This window comes from Podarcis raffonei, chromosome 12 (genome assembly GCF_027172205.1).
Source record: "Podarcis raffonei isolate rPodRaf1 chromosome 12, rPodRaf1.pri, whole genome shotgun sequence".
NCBI lineage: Eukaryota > Metazoa > Chordata > Lepidosauria > Squamata > Lacertidae > Podarcis > Podarcis raffonei.
In genome coordinates this window covers 14,176,594-14,190,598 of record NC_070613.1, presented here as the reverse complement: position 1 = coordinate 14,190,598, position 14,005 = coordinate 14,176,594, and the positions used below count along the sequence as shown (strand labels likewise).

Here is a 14,005-nt window from a genome sequence, read left to right as displayed (position 1 = left end):
GTACCACTGTAGTTATTTTCTAAAGAAATGTGGGTGAAAACCTTCCGGCCTATTTCTGAGGAAACATACTGATCACTGAGGTTGTTGTTGTTGTTGTTGTTGTTGTTGATTCCCATGAGGCACCCCAAAGCAATTTATAGTTGTTCTCCTTGGCCTTGGGATGTGGGTGGTTTTGGTCACGCGATAAACCAGTTCAGCTGGTTAGGTGGAAGCGGGCTCTTCAGAACCACAAACCCCTCTCACCACCCCTCACATAGCTGAAGCCATGTGCCTAATGCATCCTCCTCCATGGTCTTGCTGTTTCCGTCTACAGTGAAATTGCACATGCTCCATAGCTGTCAACTTACAGATTTGAAAATAAGGGACCAGCGGCCTTGAAAATAAGGGACCAGCAGCCAAAATAAGGGACCTGCAGCCTCACCTGTTCCAGGCACTCCAGTCTTCCTGTCCTCCTGCAGTCTGGTCAAACTCATGCTGGGTAGCTTCGAGAACACTGTCCGACCAACTTTGTAACCAGAGGTTCAACTGAATAGAATCTGAATCACATGCACCACAAGGCCTATGCAGCCTCAACTTAAGATGGCTCCCCAGCCTGGCTTTGCACTGCAAAGTTTGCAGCAGCACGTGCAACAAAATGGCGTCCAGCATTCAAAACCCCCCTCAGCTTGCATTAACTAGCCACACACAAGGCATGCAAGCTCCACCCCCCAGTCATTCTTAGACTTCTTATTGGGTGAGCAACACAGCCAAGTAACACAGTTGGAGCCTCCCTCCTCCTTGGCCGGCAGGGAGGGAGGGAGGGAGAGGAGCTGCTTCCTTTGAAATTTAAGGGACATCATTTAAGGGACATTTAAGGGACATCCATCAATAAGGGACAGCAGCGGGACATGACGCTGGAATAAGGGACTGTCCCTTCAAATAAGGGACACTTGCCAGCTATGCATGCTCTGGCCTCTGAAAACTGCTGTGATGGGTGGATTCCAGCCCCAGGCAATAGATTAGAAATAGGGATTCAGAAGTGACCCATGTCTTTTAGTGTCTAGATTTGCACTGCACATTAGACAGAAGGAGACTGTAGGATTTGAAACTGTGCCACATCAAACTGCAGGCAGAAGACTGAATTATTAAAAAATGTCCACCCCACAGAAAACTGACTTGCAAGGAGAACGCTTGCTCACCAGGTGGAAATATTTAGCCTAACTCTCCCACTGAAATTCTAGTTTCCCTGTCCCCCCATGCATAAGTTTAAGGGGGAGGGCATTTCTGTCCCTGCCACTTCAGAATCTGATCTTATTTTGTGAGGGGTGTAGAATGGTTCCAAGAAAGCTTTAGAAGCCCCATCTAGAAATTTATGATAGATGAAGATGTTGTATTATGTGTGTGCCCCTATTACTCTTTGCTTAATATATCTCTGCAAAGGCATGTTTCCTCCTGTGGGTTTTGACAACTATTATTAGCTCACTTCTGGTCTTTCTCATTTTGTTCTGTCAGAGCCATGCATGTAGACACAGGGAACATTTGAACACCGTGTACATGTGGATAGCAGCTGCCTGTAGACCTACTGAAGCTTTCCCCCACTTTCGTTCCTTTTTAATTCCTTTAATTAAGCCTTCTTAAATATATCTGCACCTATATGGATATACATATTGCAATAATTAGGGGTCTGAGAAAGCTAAGCAATATAATTTTTCCAAGGAAGCAGAATGCAAACATTCAGAGTTTTCCAGTAAGGGGTAGGGGGATGTGATATATATTCCCTTGAGTGACGCATGTCACACTGTACTGCATGTGTTAATAAAAGCTGTGGCCTTACCAAGCAATCACCATCGCAGAGACCATAGGAAACATGGAATTTCCCCCTCCAAGGGCAGAAAGAGATTGCTTCTACCTCAGAGAGGCTCCAGTGCCAGATTTTCCCTCCCTGCTACTGCGGTAACTTTCACAGTCCTTCTCTTTCTGATGTTCAGCATTACCTTTGACTCCTCTGTCTCCTGTGCCTCCCATATTCAGTTCACCACCCGGCCATATTCAATAGCATTGCAACAAAATCGCCTCTTTTCTCTATCCACACAGCCACTTGCCTAGATTACTGCCATCGTCTCCTCCCTGGTTTGCCATTCTCTCACCGCGGTCCCTTCATATCCATCCCATACCCTGCTGCCAAAACTATTCAGGCTTTGATCACATGACACCTTACTTAAACCCTTGCTCTGTTTTCCCGTTTTCTTCTGGGTTCAGCATAAGCTCCTCATCCTGACTTTCAAAGCCTTCCATGGACTTTTGCCCTCCTCTTATCCTACCCCCATTCATATCAGTAGCTATCCCAGTCCGTGACTTTCACTCTTCCAGCTCCACCACCCTCTGCTTTCTGAAGGTCTCCTGCTCCCTTAGATCCAATCCAAATTCCACCCCAAGCTCCTACAAAGGCGGGTGATTTGCAGGCTTAAGAGCTTCGTGTTCTCTCTTCTGCAACTAAGAGAAGCTCTGAAGAAGGGACTTACTGTAAGCTGGAAAATCAGTGCAGCAACAACTGGTTTTTAAAAAATTCCTCCTTACCCCCTTGTTGTTGTTGTTGTTTAGTTGTGTCCGACTCTTCATGACCCCATGGACCAGAGCACGCCAGGCACTTCTGTCTTCCACTGCCTCCCACAGTTTGGTCAAACTCTTGCTGGTAGCTTCGAGAACACTGTCCAACCATCTCGTCCTCTGTCGTCCCCTTCTCCTTGTGCCCTCCATCTTTCCCAACATCACTGTGTTTTCCAGGGAGTCTTCTCTTCTCATGAGGTGGCCAAAGTATTGGAGCCTCAGCTTCAGGATCTGTCCTTCCAGTGAGCACTCAGGGCTGATTTCCTTCAGAATGGATAGGTTTGGTCTTCTTGAAGTCCATGGGACTCTCAAGAGTCTCCTCCAGCACCATAATTCAAAAGCATCAATTCTTTGGCGCTCAGCCTTCTTTACCTGGATTCAATTCAAATAACACTCCCCCACCATGAACCTTTTTGTGTGTTGTGGGTTTTTTTTGGAGGGGTGGCCTGCCCCATCATGGCTCAAAACTTGAAGGAAGCTGACAGCAGCAGAGACACTTGCTCATAAGGCAGGTTCATGGCAGGAAAGGCAGATGCAAAGAACAGGACCTTGGACAGAGCACCATGGAAGGGGCCAGCTGGTGCTAGAAAAGCTGGTGCCTCAGGTGAGTGAAGAGGCCTTCTAAAGGGTGGCTGGCCTTGCCCTGCTATTGGCCTTCCCTTCCCTGAGAAGCTGGCTTGGCTCCTCAAGTGCCATTGTCCAATCTGCAGCCATTGGCTTCTTTCACAGAGATGGGAAACCCGTGACCCTCCAGATGTTCTTGGAGGAGAGGGTCATCGATGGCTACTAGCCATTATGGCTAAGCCAAGCCACCACAGTTGGAGGCACCAATGCTCCTGAATATCAGTTGCTGAAAACATAGGAGGGCAGAGTGCTCTTGCACTCAGGTCCTGCTTGTGAGCTTCCCACAAGTTGGCCATTGTGAGAATTTGATGTCAGAAGGGTCTGGAAACTAAGCCTTGTGAGGAACACTTGAAGGAGCTGGGTATGTTTAGCCTGGGAAAGAGGAGACTGAGAGGAGATATGATAGCCACCTTCAAATATCTCAAGGGCTGTCTCGTGGAAGGTGGGGCAAACTTGTTGCTCTGGAGGGTAGGTCTTGAACCAATGGCATCAAGTTATAAGAAACAGAGATTCTGACTAAACATCAAGAAGAACTTTCGGATGGTAAGAGTTGTTCGGCAATGGAACAGACTCCCTCAGGGGGTCGTGGAACTCTTCCTTGGAGGTTTTTAAGCAGAGGTTGGATGGCCGTCTGTCATGGACGCTTTAGTTGAGATTCCTGCATTGCAGGGGGTTGGACTAGATGACTCTCAGGGCCCTTCCAACTCTACAATTCTGATTCTGTGTCTCAGAGGGCCATTGGCCTGATCCAGCTACAGAGCTCTTCTTAGGTTGTCCTTATGATGTTTGGTTCCAAAACCCGGCCTGCATAGGCCATGATCAGGAATGTTGGGAGTTGTTGTCTAACAATATCTGGAGGGTCCCACCCCAGTGTGGTGTACTCATCAGAGTGCTGGGCTAGGACTTAGGAGACCAGGATTCAGATCCCTATTGAGCTGTGAAGTTTACTGGGTGACCTTGGGCCAGTCACCATCTCTCAGCATCACCTACTCCACAAGGTTGTTGGGATACAAGTGTGTAACAACAACAGCAGTAGACCCAAAGAACCAAATATTAGATGTATACATCACCCAAAGACTAGCTCATTATGGTGCAGGGCTGCCACCATTCTGCATGCTCATGAACTAAGCTGAGTACAAAGCTGGCAGCTGCTCCACTGCCAGGAGACCCAAATTGCGGTAGATCCTGGAGGTTGGTCAACATAGGAAGGCCCCACTGAGGGCAGCCTGCCAAAGCCCCCTGAATATCTGGAACGGTCCTAAGCTCCACAATGGTACCTTGGTTCCCAAACAGCTTGGCTCCTGAACAAATTGGCTCCCAGACGCTACAAACCCGGAAGTGAGTGTTCCAGTTTGCGAATGTTTTTCGGAAGCTGAATGTCTGACTCAGCTTCCGCGGCTTCCGATTGAGTGCTGGAAGCTCCTGCAGACAATCGGAAGCTGCGCCTTGGTTTTCGAACCGTTTCGGGAGTCGAACGGACTCCCAGAATGGATTAAGTTTGAGAACCAAGGTACGGCTACACATGTCCTGATTAAATTGCTGTGGCCGACTCAGACAACATTTCTGTGAAATTATGTATTTCTTGCCTGGTGCTATACTTTATTATACTTGATATTCTGATTTACTAGGAGGGGGGCAAAGCAGAATATTTGATCACACACTTTTGCCTTCAAAATTGAAGTGCAGGAAAATGAAAATGCTAATGAAGCATATATGCTTGGAACAAATCTTTGCAAGCTTCTTATCTCTAAAACAAAGTAATAAGACCATTTGTATTGGGGGGGGGACACCCTTCGCATTGCATAATGCAATCAAATCTTCTACAGCTGTACAGTGCAGAACGGATTGAAGATATGACATTTTATTATGGTGCTTTCTTACGTCTGACAGGGAGTGTCTGTAGCAGCAATAACAGTCTGATTTAGAGAAAAGCTGTTTCCTGGTGTGACAAGTATATTTCAAGTAATTAAAGCTTCTATGTTTTCCACGTTATTTGTAACTGGTAGGCTGTGCATGTGACTGCTGTGATTTGCAAAATAATGTCAATTAAAAAAACCAGCCGCCATGGTGGGGGCTGGCTGCAGGCAGTGGAAACGTTGGGCATTTGCTGGGGCTGCAAGACTAGCGGGTGGGGGCCCCTGAACCAAGAGCACCCACCTTTTCAATATGCACAGAAAGCACAAGAAGGTTAGAAACTGTGTGTCAGGGGCTGCACTGAGGAGGAATGGTGGCGGCAGCCCCCTGTTCTCCTGAACCTTCCCGAGAACAGGAGGGCAGTGTGGATTTAGAACAGTGGTTTGCAGAAGGACATAGTTCAGAGACTGCAGAGTGGAAAAGCTGGGAAATACTGGGAGAGGAACAGCAGGAACACTGGGGAATTAACAGTTGACAGACTCAGTGACTTTAGAGAGCATTCCTGAGCCCCCCTCTCCCAGGACTAGACGGGCATTGAAGGTAGTGGAACAGAAAGCTCAGAGGCAGAAAGCCCAAGTCAGGGATGATGTTAGATAAGAGAGACAGACGGGGTTAGGCTTTACTCGGAGTAATGCCATTATTTAATAGGGACTACATTCCTTTGTCTCTCTCTGTGACTACTGAATAAATTACATGGTAGGGACTCTTCTTGTTTACCTGCTTTTTTGGCTGCCACGGGGGGAGGGATAGGATTCCCTGAACCTTGACACTGTGAGAAAAATTTCTGTTTGCACCTTCACATCTTCTTCCAGGTTAAAGGGGCCCCTTTGAGACAATGCTCATATTCCACCTCCACTGTTGGGGGCAGTATAACTCAGAACACCCGTTCCTGAGGAGCACAAGTAAGAAAAGTCATGTTGCCTTCAGGTGCTGCTTGTGGGCTTCCCATAGCCAACTGGTTGGCCACTATGAGAACAGGATGCAGGACCAAATGGGCATCTGGCCTGATCCAGAACACCTTTTCCTATGTTGTTATTGCCCTTGAGTCCTGCTTGTGGGCTTCCTGGAGGAGGTGTTTAGTTGGTAAGCAGGAGATGGGGCTAGATGAACCTCAGTTAAATTTTTTGAAGCAGAACAGTTAGGACCAGAAGTGGCAGCTTGTGAGGATGATGGGTGCGTTGCGTGTGTGAGCTTTGCACCTCCCTAAGTCGGGCAGAAACTTCCCAGGCTTTGGGAAAGGTGCTAGAGCCCTGGTGTCTCCTTGTGAAAGCCGAAAGGGCTTTGGGAAGGTGGCAGGAGGGCTCTTGGACCTTGTTGCAAGCAAAAATCCACATCTCTCCGCAAGGAGAGCAGTTGGCTACTCTAAATCCTCCTCCTTCCAGCAACATCCTGGGCGCATTCTTTGTTCTCTAATACGGACAGACCTCTTAGTTCTTGGGGAGGGAGCATCCCCCACACTTTCTAATGATGTCTCTGCTGGCTGCTCCCTCCCTTCTGTTTCTCTTTCCATTATCTCGTAACTCGGTAACTCCTGCCTAAGCAGTGTCTGTGTCTCTCTCTGCTCCTGAAACGGCTGGAAACATGGAGGGCGAATCTTCCCCCTCCTATTTCTCCTCTTCAAAGAGGAGCTGATCTGCCTGAGAATGCATTCCCCAATCATCTGATTCAGACCATTTCCTGGCAGGATGCTAGATCCCTGGTGCCTCCTTCTCAAAGCTGAAAGGGCTTTGGGAAGGTGGTGGAAGGGCTCTTGGGCCCTGTTGGAGCATCATGCCACCCTCGCTAAGCCAGGCAGAAGGCTCCCAGGCTTTGTGAAAGAGGCACCAGACTTTAATACTCTATTGTTTACCAGGAACCTTTAGGGGAAAAGCCTAGCCCCACTAGTCCTCTGATGGCACACCACTGATGGACCTTTCTTCTGACCTAACATGTCTCTTCCTGCATTCTTAAGCTGTGGTTTCACGTCAAGCAGTGTCAAATGTGAAACTGCAGCGCGACTCATTCCGGAGAGATGACTGTTGAATTCTGGTAGATTCTGGAAGTCTCTGTAGACCCTGCAGCAACAAAGTTGACCTTTTGGCTAACAACTTTTTTCGCCTTGCTAAGCAAAAGTGCGAAATATGCTCTGAAGTGGAAAGAACGGCCTGTCAAGCCACGCTCAAGCAAGCTAACTTTAGTATATTATAGCCAGCAAGCATATTAATAGAAAGCTGCATAGATTTTTTTCTGCATGGCTAGATAGATAGATATATTTTTACAGTTCTTTGGTTGAAAGAAATGTACTTTGGGCCATGTATGCAATGAACTCTCACATAATTGGGAATGGCTTTCAGATCAATAGGCACCAATTCTATTGAAGCATCCGTAGATTTATATTCACTATACTCACTTGGTTATTAAAAAAAACATTTCATTAAACAGAATTTAAAAATAGCCCCCCAATACAGGATTTCCAATAACATTACATCCAGGAAATTAAAAAGCAGTAATTTTCATTTGGTGCAAGAGATACAAAATAAATGTATTACCGTATTTTTTGCACCATAACGCTCACTTTTTTCCTCCTAGAAAGTAAGGGGAAATGTCTGGTCGTGTTATGGAAGGAATGCCTACGGGTGGCGGGGGGATCTGCTGCAGTTGTGAGCAGAGGATCCATGGTTCCCCTGCCTTCCCTCCTCCGTGGCCTCACTACATAGCAGCAAAGTTTTTCAGCTCGCTAAGCCGAGCGGGGAGGAGGGAGAAAAGCAGAGCCTGCTTGCTTTAAAGGAGCAAAGCGGGAGAGGAGGGGAGCCGCTTACACGAGTGTAAGCAGCTCCTAACCGGTTGGCTCCTTTAAAGCAAGCAGGCTCTCTGTCCCTCTCTCCTCCCCACTCAGCTCGCTACATAGCAGCAAAGTTTTTCAGCTCGCTAAGCCGGGGATGAGCGGGGAGGAGGGAGAAAAGCAGAGCCTGCTTGCTTTAAAGGAGCAAAGTGGGAGAAGAGAGGAGCCTTCTCCCCTTATACCCCTCTTCTTCATTATTAGCAGCATCCTTCTCCACACACCCCGCACGTGTTCCTTCTCCTCTTAAACCCCTCTTCTGCATTATTAAGCAGCATCCTTCTCCACACACCCCACGCATGTTCCTTCTCCCCTTAAACCCCTCTTCTGCATTATTAGCAGCATCCTTCTCCACACACCCCATGCGTGCTCCTTGTCCCTTGAGTGCTTTTCTTTCCCTCCCCACTTAAAACGTGGTTACAAAGCACGGATCCACGTGGATCCTCAGGATTTTTGCACTGGGTCACCCCAAATTCACCATCAGATCACATAGCATGTCCATGGCTACATCTTGCACCAAAAAAATCATGCACCCAGTTGCCTGGGGCTGCAGTGGTGCACAAACATGGTTACAAAGCATGGATCCATATGGATCCTCAGGATTTTTGCATTGGGCTACTCCAAACTCACTGTCAGATCACATGTCTGTGGCCACAGCATGAACCACAAAAATCATACATCCACTGTTTCATTTAGAATATTTTTTTCTTGTTTTCCTCCTCTAAAAACTACGTGCATGTTATGGTCGGGTGCGTGTTATAGAGCGAAAAATACAGTATCTCTATCACCACACCCTTTCCATATTTCTGAGGCAGCTAGCAACATGTGTCCTTGCATGTCATCAATATATGCAAATAAAATTAAGGGGTTTTGTGCCTTGCAGGGGTCTAATACAATCTGTGATCCCCCTCCCAAGTGTGCAATAGTCCAAACATTTTTATGCCAAGCTCTAGCTCTTCCAAGGAATTTCAACTCTGAAATACTGATTGTCATGCTGCCACCAACAAACAAGATCAATATAATAATAATAATTTATAATAATAATAATAATTTATAATTTATCTTACTTTTCCGTCTATAAGATGCCCCCATGTATAAGATGCACCCTATTTGGGGGGACTCAGATTTAAGAAAATGGGGGGAGATGGCACAGAGTTGTTGAGCTATTTTTTGGGGGGGGGGTTGCCGGAAATTGCTCACCCACACGTGTCCAAAAATCCGCCTCTTGTCTGTCCCCTCACCGGCAGAAGCTGCCAATCACCCGCCCAATTGCCACAGCATCAGCCAATCAACACCAGCCATTGGTGCAGCAACCAATAACACGCCTAATAGTTGCTGACATCCGCAGCAGCAACAAATTGAATGTCCACCCTATGCACTATCCATGTATAAGACGACCCCCACTTTTTAGCATAATTTTTAAAGAAAATTTTTTTAAAGAAAAAACCTAGTCTTATACATGGAAAAGTAGAGTACACCCCACCTATCTGGGCGGCTTCCAACAAAATATTAAAAATACAATTCTTTACATTCAATATTATGGTTTGATCTCTCAAATATTGATAAGGAAAACAATTCCAGAGTTAAGGCATGGATAGTGCCGAATGCACTGCAATGGCCACTTCTTTTAATGAGAGGGTTGCCCATGAGTACTATAAAGGTCAAACGCCTAAGGCCCTGGAGAGGAGAGGTATTGCTGGGTCTACATATGGAAGATGCAAATGTTATTCTCTGCATGATTCCTTGGCACTACTATAAATCATCCAATTTTGGTGAATGTTCTGTTTATGCTCTCTTATGGCGACCGATGTATGCAAATTGTTTCTTTTCTAGATTTTCTATGTTTTGGTGAAAGCGATTTACACCCTTGGACACAGTGCGTCTCTCATTGCTCTGACTACAGGAAGTATAATTCTTTGCCTTTTTAGGTAAGTATACCTAAAAATCGGGATGGGGTAGTAAGCTGTTTATTAACCTACAATCCCCTCTCCACTTACCTACAGTAAGCCCCGCTGAATATACGGTTGCAGGCCTAGTCCCACTGAAATCTATGTGACAAAATTATGACTAACATAGTCTGAATCCAGCCCATAGCGATGCTTGACTAGCTGTCAAAACAAAGCGGTCAATTGTAGATGCTAATGAATTACAGAACCAGCATAAACAACTGCCATTTAAAACATTTTAATTAATGTATTCTGTCATTGATTTGTTAAGAAATGACATTTGCAGGTTTTTCTTTAAGGCTGGGTATTCGTTTTGCTAAGAGTAAGAAAAATGATATTCACTTGCTCTTCCATTTTTGTATCCTATCCCCATGTGTAGGAAACTTCACTGCACTAGGAACTATATACATTTGAATTTGTTCCTGTCTTTCATTCTAAAAGCAATCTCTGTCTTGGTCAAAGATGAGATCCTCTATTCTGGTAGTAACACAGTTCACTGCTCAGAGGATCAACCATCCTGGGTAAGAAAACAAATTGCTATAACTTGAAGCGTTTTTATCTTTCCTGTGCTGTGTTTTTGGGCGTGTAAGAGAGCATTAGGGACGCGGGTGGCGCTGTGGGTTAAACCACAGAGCCTAGGACTTGCCGATCAGAAAGTCAGTGGTTCAAATCCCCGCGATGGAGTGAGCTCCCGTTGCTCAGTCCCTGCTCCTGCCAACCTAGAAGTTCGAAAGCACGTCAAAGTGCAAGTAGATAAATAGGTACCGCTCCGGCGGGAAGGTAAACGGCGTTTCCGTTCGCTTCTCTGGTTCGCCAGGAAGAGAGGAGGAACCGCCAACGTTGCACATGACGTCATGGGCACATGATGTCACACATATGCAACACGTGCATGATGTCACGTGTGTGTGACACAGGATGGGCCCCCTGGGTCTTGGGTGCAAGTGAACACCTCCGCTGATGGGGCTTCAGGGTGGTTAGGATCTTTGTCAGGGTGGGGAAAGTGTGGCCTTCCAGATGTTGTTGGATTTCAACTCCCATCAGCCTCAGCCAGCATGGCCAATAGTCAGGAGGGTTGGAAGTTGTTGTCCAACAACATCTGCAAAGCCAGAAGTTCCCTATCTTCGTCCTAAGTGAAGAAATGAACAGGCAATAGTAGATGAGTTGGTGAGGAGAACCAATCAGAATTCAGAACAGAAATATCTGGGTCATATATCCACACCATACATGCAGTGAGGCTGACCAGTGAAGAAACAGGGCAGGATTCCAGCAAGCCTGTCAGAGGTAATGTAATGTGAGACCCAAAGGAAAGAGGCATTGATTGCTTTAAAAAGTTTGCTCAAAAGCAGCATGATTTGGATCTAGGGCAGGGGTCAGCAAACTTTTTCAGCAGGGGGCCAGTCCACTGTCCCTCAAGCCTTGTTGGAGGCCGGACTATATTTTTTGGGGGGGGAATGAATTCCTATGCCCCACAAATAACCCAGAGATGCATTTTAAATAAAAGGACACATTCTACTCATGTAAAAACATGCTGATTCCCAGACCATCTACGGGTTGGATTGAGAAGGCAATTGGGCCGGATCCGGCCCCCGGGCCTTAGTTTGCCTACCCATGATCTAGGGGCACTTCCAAATTGTCATTCTTTTTGGATAGGGTTCAGTCACAAACAAGCAAATTCAAGTTTGCGTAATTAAAGTTGACCTGGTGTTCTTGAGCAACTAAACCATTTCCATCCCGTAAAACACCATACTTAGACTGTTGCGTTAGGGAAATCATTGCCTGAGCTCTCCATCTGAAAAATAAACCTGATATAATAATGACCTATCTCACAGGGTTTGGAAGATCAAATAATTGCAAAGCACTTTCTGAATTCAACATTTTTAATAAATACACAGTGACAAATGGTGAATTGGAGAGGGTATTCAGTGGCTGGAAGATGAACTGTGACATTTGCTTCCGTGCTATTCATAAAAAAGTTATTAATAGGATTCCATGTTGATGTAACATAATTAAGAGCTAAATTCTAAATACACTTACCTGGGTGTAAATACAGAGGGACTTCTATCCATGCATAGAATTAGACTACAGATAAAGATAAGGGGCCACAAATCAGTGAAAAGGGCACATATTATGTACACTGAGCGCATCAAGGTCAGTTTGCAGTCCTGTTCTGCAGAAAAGGCCCCATGTAACATTACAGGAAAAGATTGGTGGACAGCTGCTGCGAATCAGTGTAGAAAATTGTGAGTTAAATGGACTAAAAATCTGACGTGTACTGTGCAAAACCGCAAATAAATATCTCCTTGCTTGGGGAATTTCCCCTTTCCTTACGTTAATATCTTCACTCTGTTCAACGTAGCCATGAAAACCAGGGAATTTGTAATGGTGGGAAACATGCACGAACCTTTGCATGTCCCTTGAATGAATCTCCCTGAACCATTTTCTTTTGCCTTAATTAAATGCGATTGGCTGATAAACCTTCCACAGAGCTCCCCATATCGCTGACCAAGATGTCAACATTACTTGTCACTTCAGAGGTTCAGGATCATGAATTTAGCAGGGAGACACAGGTTAAGTTTTCATTTCATTTCTCCCCCCCACCCCCCATTTTTTCTGGCTAATTTAAGAAGGAATTTCAAGACATCAAGTTTTGTCACTGTAGTTATAAAGGTAAAGGTACCCCTGCCCGTACGGGCCAGTCTTGACAGACTCTAGGGTTGTGCGCCCATCTCACTCAAGAGGCCGGGGGCCAGCGCTGTCCGGAGACACTTCCGGGTCACGTGGCCAGCGTGACATCACTGCTCTGGCGAGCCAGAGCCGCACACGGAAACGCCGTTTACCTTCCCGCTAGTAAGCGGTCCCTATTTATCTACTTGCACCCGGAGGTGCTTTCGAACTGCTAGGTTGGCAGGCGCTGGGACCGAGCAACGGGAGCGCACCCCGCCGCGGGGATTCGAACCGCCAACCTTTCGATCGGCAAGCCCTAGGCACTGAGGCTTTTACCCACAGCGCCACCCGCGTCCCGTCACTGTAGTTAAACTGGTATAAATCAATATGCTGCACTGTTGTCCAGGTGATGTAATATCTGCAGCAAAGAGTTGCTTCTGCTCACCCCGGTTTAGTTACATAAGAGCTAGAAGAGCTTTCAGTCGCTCGTTATGCATTCCACAGGGCTATTTTTGCTTCTGGCACAGCTTCTATAGAATAAACTAGCTTTAAAAAGTGACAGGAGCCTCTTCCCTAAACCAAATTACTTCTGGTTAACTGGTGGTCCTGATTATTACCTCCCTGCCCCAGATTAACCTCGACGGTGGTGGCATTTTTATTCCTGGAATATTTTGCCCTGAAATGAAAAAGATACAAAAAGGAGAGATTTAGGAGGAAGGAATAACACAAGGTATAAAGAGAGGGAGAGGGAGAGAGAGACAGGATGGTTTTTAGGAGACAAGACAAATCCTAAATGTTTCACTAGGGAAGCAAGCCTTGAGAAACACTTGGCATTTGTTTCCGTTCACTTCTAAAAGTTATAATTTGACCAGAATCCAAACAATAGAAAGAGGCCCTTTCAGGCGACCAACAGGCAAGTTCATGGAAGGGGAAGTCCCTCATGTCAGAGCTTGTATCTATCAAAGAAAGATTTTTAACAAAGGAAGCCATTTACTGTGTTCAAGCAATTTATTTACCCAAACGTTTCATCCTTGGTTTGTAACTTTCCAGGTCGGCTGCAAGGGTAGCTTGGTAATTTTCCAGTACTGTGTAATGGCCAACTTTTATTGGCTCTTAGTTGAAGGACTTTATCTCCACATCCTCATGGTCATATTCTCTCCTAACAGACACTTCGCCTTATATCTCCTTATTGGATGGGGTAAGAAGATTGACACAACCTTCTTTTCTTCTCTCTCTGCCTCTACTGTGTAAAAACGGGATCTTTGTATCTTAGCTCCTAGGTCTGGCCTCCAGAACTTGAGATCCAGCAACATGGACACACATGGCATATGCTGTGGCTGGCCAGCTGCTTGATTCCCCCACCCCCATCTCTCTTTCTGAGCTTCCAAACAAGCAGCAAAAATGGAGATGCACCAGCTCCTGCTGCTGGTTGATGGGATGTGTTTGGCTGGGT

At 46.1% G+C, this 14,005-nt stretch overlaps 1 protein-coding gene across 1 annotated transcript in view; it reads left to right on the top strand.

Annotated features, from left to right (window-relative positions):
• Nucleotides 1-14,005, top strand: part of VIPR2 (vasoactive intestinal peptide receptor 2) — a 52,681-nt gene that overhangs the window by 28,070 nt on the left and 10,606 nt on the right. The window contains exons 5-7 of the mRNA XM_053409497.1: nt 9,776-9,870; nt 10,268-10,409; nt 13,603-13,750. Of these exons, the coding sequence (XP_053265472.1) occupies nt 9,776-9,870; nt 10,268-10,409; nt 13,603-13,750 (385 nt within the window). The remainder of the gene's footprint in view (nt 1-9,775; nt 9,871-10,267; nt 10,410-13,602; nt 13,751-14,005) is intronic.